The sequence below is a fragment of the Gymnogyps californianus genome, chromosome 16, assembly GCF_018139145.2.
Source record: "Gymnogyps californianus isolate 813 chromosome 16, ASM1813914v2, whole genome shotgun sequence".
NCBI lineage: Eukaryota > Metazoa > Chordata > Aves > Accipitriformes > Cathartidae > Gymnogyps > Gymnogyps californianus.
Window position 1 is genome coordinate 5,180,007 of NC_059486.1, and position 16,535 is coordinate 5,196,541.

Consider the following 16,535-nt stretch of genomic DNA (forward strand, 5'->3'; position numbering starts at 1 on the left):
TTGCTAGTATAATTTTTCCTCCTGATTTGAGGATGCATCTGTTTAAAAAAAAAAAAAAACAACTGGAAGCAAGCTTGTTTCATGCTTAATACATTTTTTTTTTTTTTTTTTTTGCCCTCACCATATAAATACATATCTTCCTATCGAAACTCACACAAAATTTCTTCAGGGCTCCACTTCATAACATCCATGTTTCTCAGGCTTCTATATGCTCATTTCATAGTAGAGATTCAAGGTTCCTCTAATATAAAACCTTCATTAATCATCCCTTTCAATTTCCCTTTATTGCGGTGGCATAAAGTATACGTACATGCATAATATGCTATGTTAGCCTTCCACCTTTCTGCAGTTCCCATTCCTCTTATATATGCAGGACACTGAAAGGAATTTTGGTAGGAAGGACAGAAATAGATGGCATGTGCATGTGTGTATCCATATGATAGGTGCTATATTGACATAGCTGCTTCTAGTTATCCTGACCTCCTTCCTGTTTTGTTTACCACGTAACTGCTCAGGAATTCCTGCAGTGGTTTTAGACTAATGTAACGTATTAATTTGGTGATGGGATAATGAGTTTGTCTGCTTGTAGAATAAGTTAAGCTTCTAAGTGACTTAAGAACACTTCTTCATGAATTCACAATGGGACTTATCCTTCTATGTCACCGTTTCTGATTTTGACATTTTAGAATTCCCAACATTTTCCAGGAAAACTTTGGGATCCTAGGATTGGAAAGAAAGAGTTTGGAAAGGCAAAACAATTCTGTCTAGTCAAACACCTGTTGGTTACCCTGTCCCTTCTGGGAGATGCCAAGGCTAGAAACAGGTATATACAGGACAGCACATGTAGAGTGTTTTATCCCAGTTTAATCCTACCTCAGTGAGGTTCTTAATTTCTTTATTTGAGAGATACATAGAGTGAATTGGATTAAGTCTATTAACTTCTTTCCAACAGATAGTTAGTTTCTTCTTTTTGATTTTTACATGAAAGTAATTATTTTTTGTAACTCATGAAATTATCATCATCCTTCCCCATTTAGACCCACAGCCACCTGATCCTATGCATTCTTGTAGGAGTCATCTTTCTTTGAACAAAAGATGAATCATACAATAGTCTTCTTCCTTTTAAATCAAGTTTATCTTATCCAGCACTCAATCAGGACTGCTTAACTGCTAGACAGGAAGGACCTTTCAACTAGCACTCAATCTAGGCTTTTTTACAAGTAAAAAGTATCTTTCTATATTTCTCCAGGCTCTCTCTTGCTTTCTGCATCATCTGTATTTTCTTCTGCAAAATTCTTCTGCCTTCTCTCTGCCTTCCATTATACATTTATTCAAACATAGTTTGAATTCCTGAATTGCTTTGACTATGACTGTCTTGGGCAATGGTATTTCCTTCAATTTATTTTGTAGACTCTCATTATTTCAGAACGGATTAATTTTTTTTGTATAATAACCTTAAGGAAAAACCAATGTTTACATCCAACAGATTCAATTACCTTTTTACCCCACCACCCCTTCTTCAAATACTTTAGCTTCACTTGCTTTCTTTAGAAGGTCTTAAGTTGTGGATCTCTAAAGAACACATTTGAAAGAGAAAGAAAAGATTCATGCCATTTTGTGAAATAGCTCATAGCTACCAGCATATGCTAAATGCCAGCCACTATCGCAAGGAAAAGCCTCAACAGGAAAATAGCAACAGCTTCCACTGGTTCTTCCAAGATCTACTGACATTTAAAGATTTTCTAACTTTTCTGGAAAGCAAACATTACCATTCCTGCACCAATTTTATTCATCATTATTTATGGTTTACACAAGATAAATTTTATTTAGTTTAGTTAAGGTTTTCACAATCCCCAAATGCCTACCAGTTTTAAAATAATGATGAAAGAGAGATAATGGTTGAAAGATAAAGTTCTTGGGTATTTAGTACAAATGGCAGTTAATTCCCTTATTTGTGATAGTTTCTCTCTTCATAATTTTTCATTTGAAGTTCAAAGCTCTCCCAACTGTGACCAGAAAGCTTCAATGTGAAAGCTGTGAGGAGACACTACATTCCAATTTGGCTCCATTTACCAAGTGATTTTTCTAATTACTTGCTATCTTGACAACAGGGTCTTCCCTTTTGAAAACTCTTAGTTGTTCTGGAACTCTTTCCTGCCAAGCACACCTCTACTATTGGAAAGGATGACCAGGGATGTTTGTATGTTTGCAAATTATTGGAAGAACAGAAGCAGCCATCTGTTCCTTAACATGTTCTTTCCCTTAAGCAACCAATTCCTTGTTCTCAGGCTCAGAGAAGAATTTGCAATTAGCCCCCAACAAGGCCATCTGGATAAGGCATTGGCATTATCTTGCTTATACCCCAGCTTGTGTATAATTATGAAATTACAGCAGCACATTTTTTCTAACCACCTGGCTAGCTACTCCCCTCAGGACTCCTGAACTGGAAAAGACACTGCAGAGAAGAAGAATGCCTTTTCCTACCGTTATTTTTCCTCCACGTTAATAGAAAATTTTTATAACTCCTTTGGGAGTTGTACAATAATTTATTCTATTTTTTATTATAATAAGCCATAACCCTCTCAAGTTCACTTTCCCTATAATATGCACAGTAGTTTTACAACATGGACGAAACCAGAAATGAGCCTGTTATGTTAGGATAGGAGTATATGAGTGGATCCATCATGTATCTTTAGGCTCAGTTTCAGTGTCAGCCTTCATCTTAGAACTGTGGACATATCACTTCTTATTTAAGATTTTCAGATATATCAAGATGTCATCTGGCTATAAAAAACTGAGACACGTCATGCATTGCTGTTTCAAATGCGATTGATGCACTGCACAAATTGTAAGTCACCACTTAAAATTTATAAAGGCCTTGTCTTGTCATGTACGCTATTTTTCTCTTAGGTTTGGATTTACTTGTTTGTCATTTAATTCCACGCAGAAGTGAGATTGAACACTATGTGTTTCATGTCTCCATGTTAACAGGTAAAAAAAAAATTCAGAATAACTTAAATTAGTTTTCTGTTCTTCATATGGAAGTAGGTGCTGCCTGTTTCTCTTTCCCTAAAGTTTTCATAATTATATAGATGACATCTTACTGTTATTTGAAGACTTGGTTTTTCCTTTGATACGTTTCCTCATTGTTCAGTGATACATTTTCCTACTTTTGCTATTATAATTAAATCATGAAATGGCTTTTGGGGGTTCATTTCCCAAGGTGTATCATGCATTCATAGCATGCAACCATAGTCTTGCACTGGTGTAATATAGCCTGCATCTTTGTTGGAAATGATTCCTGATTAACCTATTTGCATTTTAACTAAAAGAAATTCTATTTAGTTTAGTTAAGGTTTTTATGACTTTCAGATATTCAACCAGTATTATAATACTAATATTACATTGAAGAAGAAATTTCTTAAATGTCAGGTACAACAGTTTACTAATTCTTTCTTTACATTATGTAAGAGATCACCAAGTTTACAATAATTCAAAACTGTCAGTTGTTTTGTACATGTTCATTACATTTCACAATTTATGGAAGGGTTTTAACTCTCTCATTTTGTCCTTGGACTACAGACTCAAGCTGAGGATTTGGTAGTAGAGGGACAGTATTATGATTCACTACAAAATACCGTAATAAACACAAACCTCTTAAAATGCAATATCCTGTTGGCATGAATGTTCTGAGAGTTGGCCAAAAACCTGTATTAGCTCTAAAACATTTTTTTCCAGACAATTAGTAGCAAAAGCATTTCAACTGAGCTAAAAATTTCTTGCATGGTTTTATTATCAGCTACAAATTCAGGGAAGGAAAGAAAAGCGTGATTATTTGGAAACAGACCTATGGCGTTTTTAGGGGATTCTCTGTTGTGTCAGGATTTGCATTGTGAAAATAAAAAATAAACCCTCAAACAGATTTTTAAAGCCCTGTTTTTACACCTATAAATCTGTCTGTATATAAAGTAGGCTCAAGTGTCAGATGACCCCACCTTTACAAAGGAACAAGTAAACAAAAAAACCCAAATATAGGGACTGTATAACTTTGCTTATGTTTCAGTATGCCTTAAGCGGCTTGTGAGTTAGATTTCAACATGGCTACATACTGCTGCTGTGGCAGTGCCAACCATCATGGTGCGCCCCTGGGGCTTTTGAACTGACCAGAAACTGCCAAAGGTCTGTGGTTTTAATCTGTAAACACTGTAAACACAGAACTACTCCCTAAAATAACTAAATCAATGCCTTCATGGAACTCTGAGAACAGAGGATGCAATTCTGACCAAGTCAATCCATAACAAATGAAAAGCAATAGTAACACAAATAAAATGAGGAAAGTATAAGAGGTAACTTGAAAAGCTTAGGTAAAACAATCTGCTCATATTTCAGCAACTATGCATTTTTAAGTGGTAATTTTTTCAGGATACTGTTTTAGTGTAACAATAATGATCAATACTGTTGCAGATTTCCTTTGAAGTAATAACAATGCAATATATTTTCATTCTCTAATAAAACCAAATAAAAAGTAAATTTTAAATAAATGATATTTTCATATTACTTTTTGTGTAATAAACAGTTAATGATTCTTCTCTCTTCATCTCACCAGTTCAAATATGGAGTGACTCTAGTGAAGTCAAGGGAGATGCACTAGACACAACATACAAATTTCAGGATAATTAGGCCCAAAATACTGTTACTTCTATTAAAAGCCAGAATCATCCTCTCACCTTCACTTTCCAAACAGGAAAACTGGCCAGAATACTTCACAGTCAAACAACAACAAAAAGACCAGACTCCAGATTATTTTCATCCCCTCTGAACACAAGCCAGACAAATGGAACACATACATATTTGCAAATAATCTTGTAAACAAAATATACTCTTTTTTTGATATCTCAAATTCCTTCTGTTCACTTACTCTGGACCACTGCGGTGACTCATGATGTATGCATAAGGTTATTAGAAACCTAAAATATTGCATATACAAAGGAGTACAATACCTGCAGATTAATCTATATGGGAAATGCAGCTAATACTGTTCGAAACAGTAAATTCATTACAGGTTAATATTAGAAGAAAACAAAAGAGTTAATTATTGTAGAAGAATAGGTGGGAATGTTAGAAATTAGTGAAGTGTCCTAGTGGTTTTAGAATCACTATCCAAAATAGGTGAACATCCAAAGTACCGTACCTATGGGCACTGCGAGAACACTGCCACTGTGTGCTACAGCACATGTCTTTCGTAGAAGGAATATATTACTTGATACACATTGTAATTCCACAAAGAATTCTCTGTATCATCTGCGATGCCTTATTTTCACTGTTTTGAGTTATTAAATTATAAAAAAGAAAATGTGGATTCTCTAAATGTACTTGACCAATATATCTGACATAATATGTTTATACAGAATGATAAAATACATAGCTATTTTCCAGTCTGCCCTATTCAGTTTCTTTATTTGCAGGAAATAAATCAAAACAGATACAAAGATAGGTGAATGTACTCTGTAAATAGCATTGTGTACTTCTGCAAAATTTATGTTCTTTGTATGCATATGATAAAAGAATACCGAGCATAAAACTACGTCAAAAAGCAAGTATTTTTTTCTTTCAGTTGGGAAGAATTCTAGTAGTTTATATCAGGTATAAATGCAAGAAGCCAAATGAACTTTTTTTGTTTTTTCTTACAAGAGGTATTTCTGAAAACAAGTTGCATCACTGTGGAATCAGGTCTAACAGCAGCTTCCAGAACTAATGCCAGGATCTGGGCATATATAACAGGACATAGGCAGATGCATGAGAAAGGCTTTAAAACTGGCCACACCAAAACGTCCTATGGACTGAAATGTGTCTGTCAGTCACCAATTGAACAGTCTTATGTGAAAAAAAGTTAAGACTGCTTCTCTGCTTTGAGTAATTGGCTAAAACATCTTCTTGAAGAAAATAATCTTGATCGGTGTCTGCTAATTAGTAGCTTTTGATTAATGTATTTTTGTTTGTTGAAAGATCAGTCAACAGGTGGAAATGGAGAGGTTCTGTGAAAAGGACTTTAAGAATAGTTTAAAAATATGTTAGAAATGACATGGTATATATGATCCCTTGAAGAACCTTACAGTCTTCTGTTTCTGCCAATCCAAAATACTTTTGACCATACTAAAACTGTTAGGCTTGAGTTGATTCCAGCCTTTCTTCAAGAAACTATGCTTCTTTAAAAAAATATAAGTTCTGTATAAAATGATTCATTATACCTTTTGGAAGCACTGGGAAATCAGGTATCAGTAATCTCCAGGAGTTTTACCAGACATTTTCAATATTATTTTTCTCTTATTTAAATAAAAAATATCAAATCAGCTGCTCTTACTTTCAGATGGCAAGGCATGCCACTATATAAAAAGTTTACAAACAGCAAGTTGCTCTTCCTCTGATGACTTCTCTGAAGTCACTAAATTCATGATCTGTACATATTATGAAACTATCCACTATGTGACTGTGATACAAAGTGAGACCAAAGACAACAGACTGGGAGGATTGGGAACTGTATCCTGATATATCATTATTGATGCCTATCATTCACAATACCCCTCCCTTCCACCATGCCCTGTGCTGATCAATAATGCCTAATCTTAATTAAATTTGCTATATGGACCAAGCTGAAGAAATTATATTAAATCTTATGCAATCTCATGATCTGAGAATATTGAAAGTAAGAGATACTCTAAACAGAACAGGATTTATTTTCTTAATTTAGCAGGACAGTATTGCAAATTCACTTTGCCTGAAGGGGAAAAAAAAGATGAAAGATACATTGAATTAAAAAACCCCCAGACTTCACAAATACATGAAACAGTGATCTGAACAGTTTTTGTACAGCTTTTGTAGAGATCAGTTTAAAGAATAATCATCTGAATATATGCATCTCTTTATGGAAACTTAACATGGAAAAAATTTCCATAGATATTTAGCTTGTTTATTGTTTTTAAGGAAGTTAAGATTATCATCTATATTGCTGTATATTAAAAGCTTTCTTCATATTTTAGCCATGGTTTATCAGCAAGCAGACTTTACAGAGCTGACTGTACAGGATTCTTTGCATCTTGTGACCAGGGTGCAATAAATCTTGGTGTTATCTCAAAACAGAGGGAAGGACAGTTGAAAATAAAATAGGAATAAACCATGATTCCTCACAACAATGTTTTCAGCAGTATAAACCCTAAACAAAACAAACAAGTGAGAAGGAAAAGGAACAATAGCTAATATTTTAGCTGTCGGCTAAATAGTAACTGTAGGCCTGTCACTTGGGTAAGAGCTAAAAGCTTTACAGAAATGTTTCCTATACAAAATCAATTCATCTGGGCATGTGAGTAGGAATACTAAATTTCATGCTGTGATTAACATCACATTGGTTTACCTACTTGAAATTCTTTTGAGAGCTATGCATTGGATCAGGTCTACAACAAGGAGATATGCCTTACAGTGTTCTGAGATTTTAAAGATGCTCAAAAATTGCAAAAATGGTTTTGGCGTGTCTGAAGACACCCCAAGATTAGATGGGAATGATGAAAGAGCATAACTCAGGCTTCGGAATCTCATATGAAATTGGCCCATGGAGGTCAAAATAGCAAACAGCATTATCACCAAGTTGAAAAATTAGTTGATGTTGATTTTCAAGAAGAGAATAACTGGCACACAGCTAAAAGACTCTCCTAGTTAAAATAAAAAAAATATTAAAGAAATTAAACAGACAGCACTGCAAGAATTCCAATTTTCAGCCTACATTACGTCTGTCTCAGAGGCTATGAAATCTTCAGAGTCTATATAATTTCCAGTTTTTTAAAATGTACCTTGTTTTGTGAATATTTGTTTCTACAGTCTTTTCCTAGTACATTTGCTGTACAGAAAAAACTGATTCAAAATTTTCAGTCATATATCCTTTTCCTACTTTCAGCAGTACATGAACACAGCTATGGCTGTGTCCCAGCTGAACTGGGACAGAATAAAGGTCCACTTATTCAAGAATTATAGTTTTATTAATAAAAATTATTGCTGGGTATTGAAAAAGATTAGAATGAAACCTTGTTGCTTAATTGTAAAATGGCATGCTTATCAATGTTCTCTAAATATGAATAGGATGACTCGGTTAAAAGAGATGTTTTCCTTTAAATAGAAAATATGAGTGCATACCTTAAACAATTTTCATGACAGACAAATATCTAACTAAAGTTAGTCAGATAATGATAATGCTGATGTGCCAATGAAACCTAACAGAAATAAAGATCTAAGTTGTAACATGCTGGAAAACATTGACCTCAGCAAAAATGCCTGATAAAGATACTTTCTGTATCTACTTTTGATAATACTTGAGTGACATTTATTTTAATAATCTAGAATATTTTCTGTGCAAAACATTACATCTGTTTACACCTATTTATAGGTGTAAACCGAGCAATAAACTCAGCCTTCCAAGAGCACTTGGTACCATGGACAGATCCAGCTGCATCATGAGTGTGTCACAGCACCAACACATCAGGAAAATTTCAGACAGCCGTTGATTTCTAACAGACCTTTCTGCTTTCCATTTATAGCAGCATTGGATTGTTATTTCCAAATATGTAATGGTGGTCGTCATCCTAAATTGTTCATAAATGGAGTCTGCCTACTCAGGGCAGCAGACAGAAAGACGTTAAACATGTCTGGCTAAACTCAGCTTTCACCTATAAATATACCAGTTGTCCCACTATAGTAGAATGTGGTTCTTGTGTATTCTTTCAAGCTTACCATTATACAATGGGGAGAAGTAATGCCAGGAAAAAATTCTGAGTATGTATGGTGTGTTAAACTACACATCTAATGATGCAATGTTACAATTGTGCTGTAGTAGTTCTGTCTTTTTAAAAAACAGCAGAAATGTTTCTGTAGTGTGAAATCCTTAGAAATTACTCATCCCTTTCATTTAAAGAATTTGTTTATAGTGCTAACCTAAGTTGGAACACAACCATGTTTTCTCAAGTTACACCTATTGTTTCTAAATCTTCAGTTTTAGACTTTCCTCCATAGTTGCCAAATATTTTAAAAAATAAAGGAAGAGGTAGTCTGTGGTGAAATGTATTGTATCAAAATAAGTGAATTAAGATCCCTGAAATTTCATGGTCAGGTAAGATGGACAGTCACCAAATAAAACAAAAGTTGTTTCTAAAAGCAGATTTTGCTCATTGATAGACATAATAATGTATTTTGTGTGCTTTTCACAGTTATGCTGAAACACTATTGTTGACACTGTTGTTTCCTCTCCTACAGAGTCGAATGGCAGAAAGTTTGCGTCTCTTTGATTCCATCTGCAACAACAATTGGTTTATCAACACTTCCCTCATCCTTTTTTTGAATAAGAAAGATCTGCTGGCAGAAAAAATCCGACGCATTCCCTTAACAGTCTGCTTTCCTGAATACAAAGGCCAAAACACTTATGAGGAGGCAGCAGTCTACATCCAACGCCAGTTTGAGGACTTGAATCGCAACAAGGAGACCAAGGAGATCTACTCACACTTCACCTGCGCCACTGATACCAGTAACATACAATTTGTCTTTGATGCAGTGACAGATGTCATCATTCAGAACAATCTCAAATATATTGGCCTCTGCTAAGAATCCTTGGGCTTAATCTGTTTTCCTGAAGTGATAAAAAAGGGGCTAACCACTTCCACTTCTAGTGGAAAAAAATGGGGCAATGCTTAGTAGCCCAAGGAGAGAAAAGGGGGAATCTGATGTATGTACACAGTTCCTCTTACGCCCCCTTAACCCACTACATCATTTTTCACAAATACATGTTCTGAAAAGTGAAAGCCTCCTCTCAAAAACACACACCCACACCCACACCCTGTGAAAAAAAACCACAACTCCTCAAAAACTCCAAACAAAAACAAAAAAAGAGATTGAGGCCTAACTCTGTGGACATGTTTTCACCACAGTCACTGCACTTTTATTCCATTTGTTTCACTCAATTTCCTACAGTGGGAGTGTTATCATGTTCTATGTAATAAATAATTCTTCATCCAGTTGTCCTAAAATTTTACTGACATGAAAATATAAAGCTGGTGAGTGACAGATGAACTCGTTTGCAGGGTATGGAGCAGAATGGTTGTGTTGGGGAGAAAAGCTAGTTCAAACCAGAAGCTACAGAACAGGAGTGTTTAAGCAAAATACTACTTAAATTCGTAGAGAATGGGCATGCACCCACAATATTGGTGTACACAGCCAAACAGTATATACACATGCATCATGTATGCACATGCACATGACTCACAGCATATAGTATGTACACACTTCTGCTTTACTTCACTGTTTATCATGGACACCCTGCCTATTAAAGGAATTGTTGGTGCGCAACTGTTCTGTGATTTCCAAACTGACTAGCAGCTCTTTCTGCTCTTTAAGGCTTCAAATATGCAGCAAAACTACATGAAATGAATCTATGAATAGGCCAAATTAAGGTCAGTGTTTCTTCTACTAGTAAGGAGTTTTATACATCAAAACAGTCTTCTTTTACATCTTTTTTTGCCAAATCTTGTGGTGTTTCACAAAAAACAAACTATATTTAAGAAGTAGGTTAACGTTCCTTTTTTAATACAGATTAAAAAAATAAATCACAAGGCAATTTTTAAAATTATTGTTGTAGTGTCTGGATTGCTGAATGTGAAAGTTGCCAACGGACAATTCTGTTCCACTGCTCCAAATACATTCTGGGAATTGTAATATTGTAACAGATTTCCCAAGAAGCAGGAGCCATGGAGATTGTGTAGTATATAGCCTCCAAAGTCTTTTTTTGTTGGTTTTTAAATTATTTTAAACATGTGATGTATTATTAGAAGGTTAAAGATGAGCGATATGAACAATAACTAAATGTCTTGATATTTCAATTTAATAATTTAAATTATTTACAGTTTAGTGAAGTTAAGGAAACTGAAAAGATGCATTCCTCAGCTCCACGTTTCATCTCGTAAAGAAACACTACTGGATGGAGTAACATTCCAGCAAAAGTTTGAACACATAAGAAGCTCTGTGGGACTATACTGGAAAATCTCAAATGGATCATATAGACCTAAGTCTTTGGTCAGTTGATTCTTTCCCCTGCCATAGAAAAGACTTCTTAAAGACTTCAGTGTAAAGTTGGTGTGTAAATATATGTTTGATAATTGTAAAGCACATACGTACACAGAGACACAGACACACATGCACACTGGAAAATAACCTTCCACTTTTGTTCCCCCTATGTACTATGATTAGCGCAAGAAATCTCAGCCAAGGGCTCTAAGAAATTTAAAACAAAATGGTTAATAACATCAACATTTAAATTGTCCACTTAAAAAAATAAATAATTCAAATTATACTGAACGTGTCTATAGTGTGTTCATTAATTATTGTTATGACAGTTGCTTAATTGGATAATGTTTGTGAAGTTTTCTTTCCTTTATGACAGACTGCTGAGTTTTGTTTATTTGCTCCAGATCTTTTTCCTCAGTTTATTCACCAATATTCAGCAATTTCAATCTTAAGCAATTACATTTGAAGAAGTCAGTAAGATTTAAGGGATGTGTTCCCATTTAGTATCTTTACAAATTCTGAATGCATGTTATTGTTATATTTTGGGGGGAGATGGTTAGTAGCAATTTTAGGAAAGAAGTTACAGATCAAGATCTATAGGCAATATCAGGAAAGAAACTTTCATGGTATCTGCAAGATACATAAGAAGCCTACCTGCATATTGTCTTACACAAGCAGGTACTTTGCACGGATGTCTATGCTTAGAAATACGTGTCTAGGTATAAGCACATATATAAATTTTTGAATAGTGCCTGAAGTTGGTCTCCTAAACCTGTATTTAAAGATTGAAAAAAACTTGAAAAATATGTTCACATTTTTGTACTACTGAGCTCTCATCAAGTCTCCAAAATCAACATGAAATTCTATCTGGCTCATGCTTGTGAAAAATTAGGCTTTCAGAAAAATCTAAATATTTTTTAAAAGTGACCATATAAGGTGATCTATCAGCATAAGTCTTATTGATGGTTTTTCATTGAAGTTTTCTTGAAAACTCCATCCATTCAGATTATAACAAAGTTCTTCTAGAACATCCTCTAACTGAAAATATTTGATAGTGCTTGGATAGTTTCATTCCTTTGTTTGCTTCTCGGCATTTCTACAAAATGCATCAAAAAGTCCTAATCTTTCTTACCTTATGTTTAAGAATCCTTCTTTTGACCTGTTTGAGGATATCTAAATCCAAGTTAGGATTTTTCCAAGTGACCTGGAGGCTTAAGCTAATGATAAGCTGGGACTGCCAAGAGAACTACAATACTCTTGAAGGCAGTGGTTCAAGCAATAGTAATTTCCAGCCTTGCTAGAGAATGCAACCATAACCAAAAATATTCTCTGAGGCTCAAGTCATGGGTTAAGACTTTCAAAACTCTTCAGTCCAGACATAATCGATAATGGGGAAAAATCTGTCTAATTTTGAATGAGGTATTTTATCCCTGTACTGAAGGCACAGGGCCCCTTTAAGCATTCCCTGTCAACTGTCACACCTGAAGAATAGAGGCAAAAGAGCCAATGAGGCTGCACCTTGAAGGTATAAAAGGTTTGTCATGCTACACAGGGTGTATTTAGGTCTTGTACTGAGAAGATACTATTGCCTGCTTGGGATATTTGCAGTCAGGCTGCTTGACTTGGTGAGTTTACTAAAAGCTATATGTGGTAATTGCTAGTACAGTCCATAGAGCTAGTACAGGATCCTCTAAACTTTGTTTACCATTAAACTGCTATAATTTACTTGAGAAATTGCACAGTATTTCTAGACTAAATTGCTTTCTATAGTGTGATATCCTATTATTAGCCAGTTGAATTGTGAAAAAGCTATAAAATGAGTCAGGGCTTTTTTTTTCCAATGAATGGACTACTAGATGTTATGCCTCCTTCACCTCTAGCTTTCATGGTACTGTGGCCATTTCAGATTAGTGAAAGAAGTGACAAGAAAACACCAGCATTCATTAGAGCATAGCCTCAAGGTAAGAAAGCTGGATAGGAAAACTAAAAACAAAAGGGTAGTCAGTTATGAGGATGGTAAGAGACTTTTTATATTAAAAAATAAATCTTTGTTCAACTAAGAAGGTCCTTCCAACATAAGTATTATAGGCAACCTGCAATAGAAGTGGAGAACCTAGGATATTTTAGCAAAGGCCTAAAGGTATTTCTAAAGAAAAGGAGTCAGTTAGGTTTCTCATTGAATGAATATTATCTTGGGAAGGAGAAAAGAAATTGAAGCACTGCCCTGTGTTCCTACTTGGCTTAAGAAAAGCATAGGCATGGGGAGGAATAAAGCAGTAAATAATTAAGTTTAAATAATCAATTCACATAATCATGTTCTCTGAATAGCAATTCCTTGCTATTAACTCTCTAATCATTTAATTCCCATAATGTTGTTGATCTTGGTATTCTGAGTAACTCATGGTTACTCTGTTTTCTGTCTGAAGAATTCAAGATGTTAAAATAAATTCTCTTTTACACAGAAGTAAAGTAATTCTATTTTCTGATTGTATAAGAAAACCAAGGCACAGGGAAGTTAAAACTAAAAAGTCTGGGCCAAAGACAGGTGCTGAAATGAAATCCCTTGACTCTTAGTCATCCACCTGGATAAATCATGCAATTAAATTTGCATCTATTTTTGCAGTTCTCGGGTTTATCACTGATGCAGCACACTGCCACCTGAAAGAACTGCATTAACACAGCTGGGATTTCACTTCACCTGGCCAACAATGACATTCACAGAAGAGATGTTCCATCTGCTGCAATAAGAATGCCATCTGTCCTTTTATCATTTGCACTCCATACAGCAAAACAAGTTTCAAAGGTATCCTTAAACAGTCCTTATCCACAGATCCGATTGGTTACAATTTTCCAAGGGTGGAATAGTGGAGACACTGAGGGCCAGTAAAGTAGGAGAAATATTATCTCTTGGACTCCTCCCAAACAGATGTTCTGGCAAGCTTAAAAATCCATTGCCCCATCCAATCCACCTCAATCTTTGTCCAGAAGGATGAAGTACCATAAAAGACAGGATAGATAATGAGTAAGAATTATTAAACTTTTCCAGTATTAGCCATATCCTAGTGAAAGATTTTCTGCTAGAACTATTTTTGCAGTTGTTATTGCCCAGGTCATTTATCATTGCATAACACCCTTTCACTAACATTGCTAAGTATTGTGTGTCAACGAATTGTTTTCACAAAGGGTGAAAGTTTTGCTATTGATATTTCCAATGTTCTTAATTTTCTCCTGCTGCTGGTTCTTCTCCCTCTTCTGTCCTCCATTGAATACATATATCTATCTTATTTTTGTCTGTCTTCTGCCCATTAATTCTTGCCACTAAGTTGTTGTTTCTTCTGGAAATGTTACTCCTCAGTGTTCTCCCAGTCTTTGTGGATTTTGGTTTTTAATGATTCCACTGTTCCTGGAGGTTACCAGTATACATCCTTAAATTTAGGAATCAAAAATAGTACGCAAGTGGATTTGCTTAAAATAACCACATTTTCCTACATTACTCCTGTTTGGAGAAAGACCAGGTGGCCTGGCATAGAGCTAACTGGAGTCACTGACCACTTCCCAGTTAGCAAAACCAACTACACTTCATGCCAAATGCATGTACAGCTCATGTTCCTTTTTGTCTAGTGTGGAACATACTGCTTTATTGGCCCTGTAAATTACCTCAACTCTAGAAAACATCAAAAATCTAGCTGTGGAATGGTATATTAGTTGCTGACTTCCTCCAGCTGATACAAGGTACAGCCTATCTCATTATCTGGATGTGAGGTGTAGAAGTAAATGCAGAGAGGAAGACAAGACAGTTTCTTGGCCAGCTGAAGAAGGCTGAATTACCAGGCAGAGACTATTTCTGTATCTGTAATATGTCAAATGAATTACGTCAGGCCTTGTGACTCTTACTACCTATTGGAAAATATTTGCTGTTCTCCCTGATAATTCCCCAAATTGTCTCATGGCAAAGAAAACAGTTTTAGCACCTGTTTTTCTTGTAAGTAGCCATCTGTATGTGAGTCCATTCTACAGTAACACAATTCTGCTCAAGGAGCTATCTTCCAGCCCTTAAATACAGGCATGTATATTTTTATATATATGTTATATTTTTATCTAAATAAAAATATATGGCTCAGAAAAACACCTTCTTCCAAGGGTAATTACTCAGAGATGCTTTCACAGACAACATGCTAGCTCAGCTTCTACACCACTGATCTTATAGACTGTACATACCTGACAGGCTGAGGATCACAGGTTTTTTTTCTATCCCATCCTCACCCCCCCCCCCCCCCACCCCCCCCCCCCCCCCCAAACCATCAAAGGATATGGTATGAAAATCTGGTCTGTAGAACGTTATGCAAGACTAACTTAATCTAGTCAAGGACTTCTATCCTGAACAAGTCTTGGAGGCTTTTAATAGCGCAAACATTGACAGAGGAAATGGTCAAAATTTGGCATCATTTCATAGCTGAAGAAATTAAGCTTTGGAAGAGAATTTCACCTAGAAATCTAGGTGAAGCAAGTTATAAAGAGACTGCTGGATACATCACGCTTTCTGAGAGATTTGAATATAGGATCAGAAGATAAAGATTAAATTCTGCTTGCTTCACAGATGTAAACAGTTCCTCTATATTAATTTTTAATTTCTTATAAATAGAAGAGGGGGGAAAAAATAGGGAAAAAGTTGGCCTACATGCATACAGAGCATGATCACTACAAATATATTAGGATTACACTAAATGTTGAGAAGTAATGAACAGAAAAAACTTTATCCAAAACACATAAATATCAGGTTTCTAATAAAGTAACTCTCCTTACTTACATTTAAAAGGAAATTGCAGTGAAGACACTGATGCACAGAACTTACCAAATAACTAATTTTACAATTATTTAAATGCCCTCTTTTCATACTAGTAATTACCCTTTTCTGTTTTTTGGAGACAAAACTCCAGAACCATTCCCTGAAACAAGTCTTGGTGTTAATTTGATTTGGAAAACCTGATTCTTATCTGCCACCAGTTCCTGAAGTGGGAGAGGTAAAATGAAGAAACCTGTATCAGTCTTAGCTCAAGAGCAGCCTCACTGAAAAGCAACTACCACTCTGAGAATTGTAGCCTTTCTTGTAAATATAGGCAACTTTCACTAAGTTGGGACTGTAACGTGATTTGGAAGCTGGTCCTGGTCTGACAGAGGCTCCTGCTCACTTCAGAGCTGCTGTTAATCCTTTGCTTTCAATCACAGGCAAGGTTTCGAGGAGAGACACTGCTGCAGCTGGCTCTCAGCTTTTGCTGAGTTCTCAACTCATCAGGGGTTGGATATTCCTTCCACTCCAGAAGGCAACTTGATTTCTCCTTGTATAGTATAATCTCACATTTCCTGACTATCACCAAACTGGTTTTACAGTTGTGACAGTTCCCATCAGTGGCTCCTGACCTAATATGATATATTCAGATGCC

General features: G+C 35.5%; 2 protein-coding genes across 3 annotated transcripts in view; one reads left to right on the forward strand and one right to left on the reverse strand.

Moving 5' to 3' along the window:
• GNAZ (G protein subunit alpha z) overlaps positions 1-11,378 on the forward strand; it is a 75,760-nt gene extending 64,382 nt beyond the window's left edge. For both annotated transcript variants that reach the window (XM_050906801.1, XM_050906800.1), the window contains exon 3: positions 9,295-11,378. In XM_050906801.1, coding sequence (XP_050762758.1) covers positions 9,295-9,639 — 345 coding nt within the window. In that variant the 3' untranslated portion in view covers positions 9,640-11,378. The remainder of the gene's footprint in view (positions 1-9,294) is intronic.
• The window catches only part of RSPH14 (radial spoke head 14 homolog), a 104,368-nt gene that overhangs the window by 82,648 nt on the left and 5,185 nt on the right, over positions 1-16,535 (reverse strand). The gene's annotated exons all lie outside the window — the stretch shown is intronic.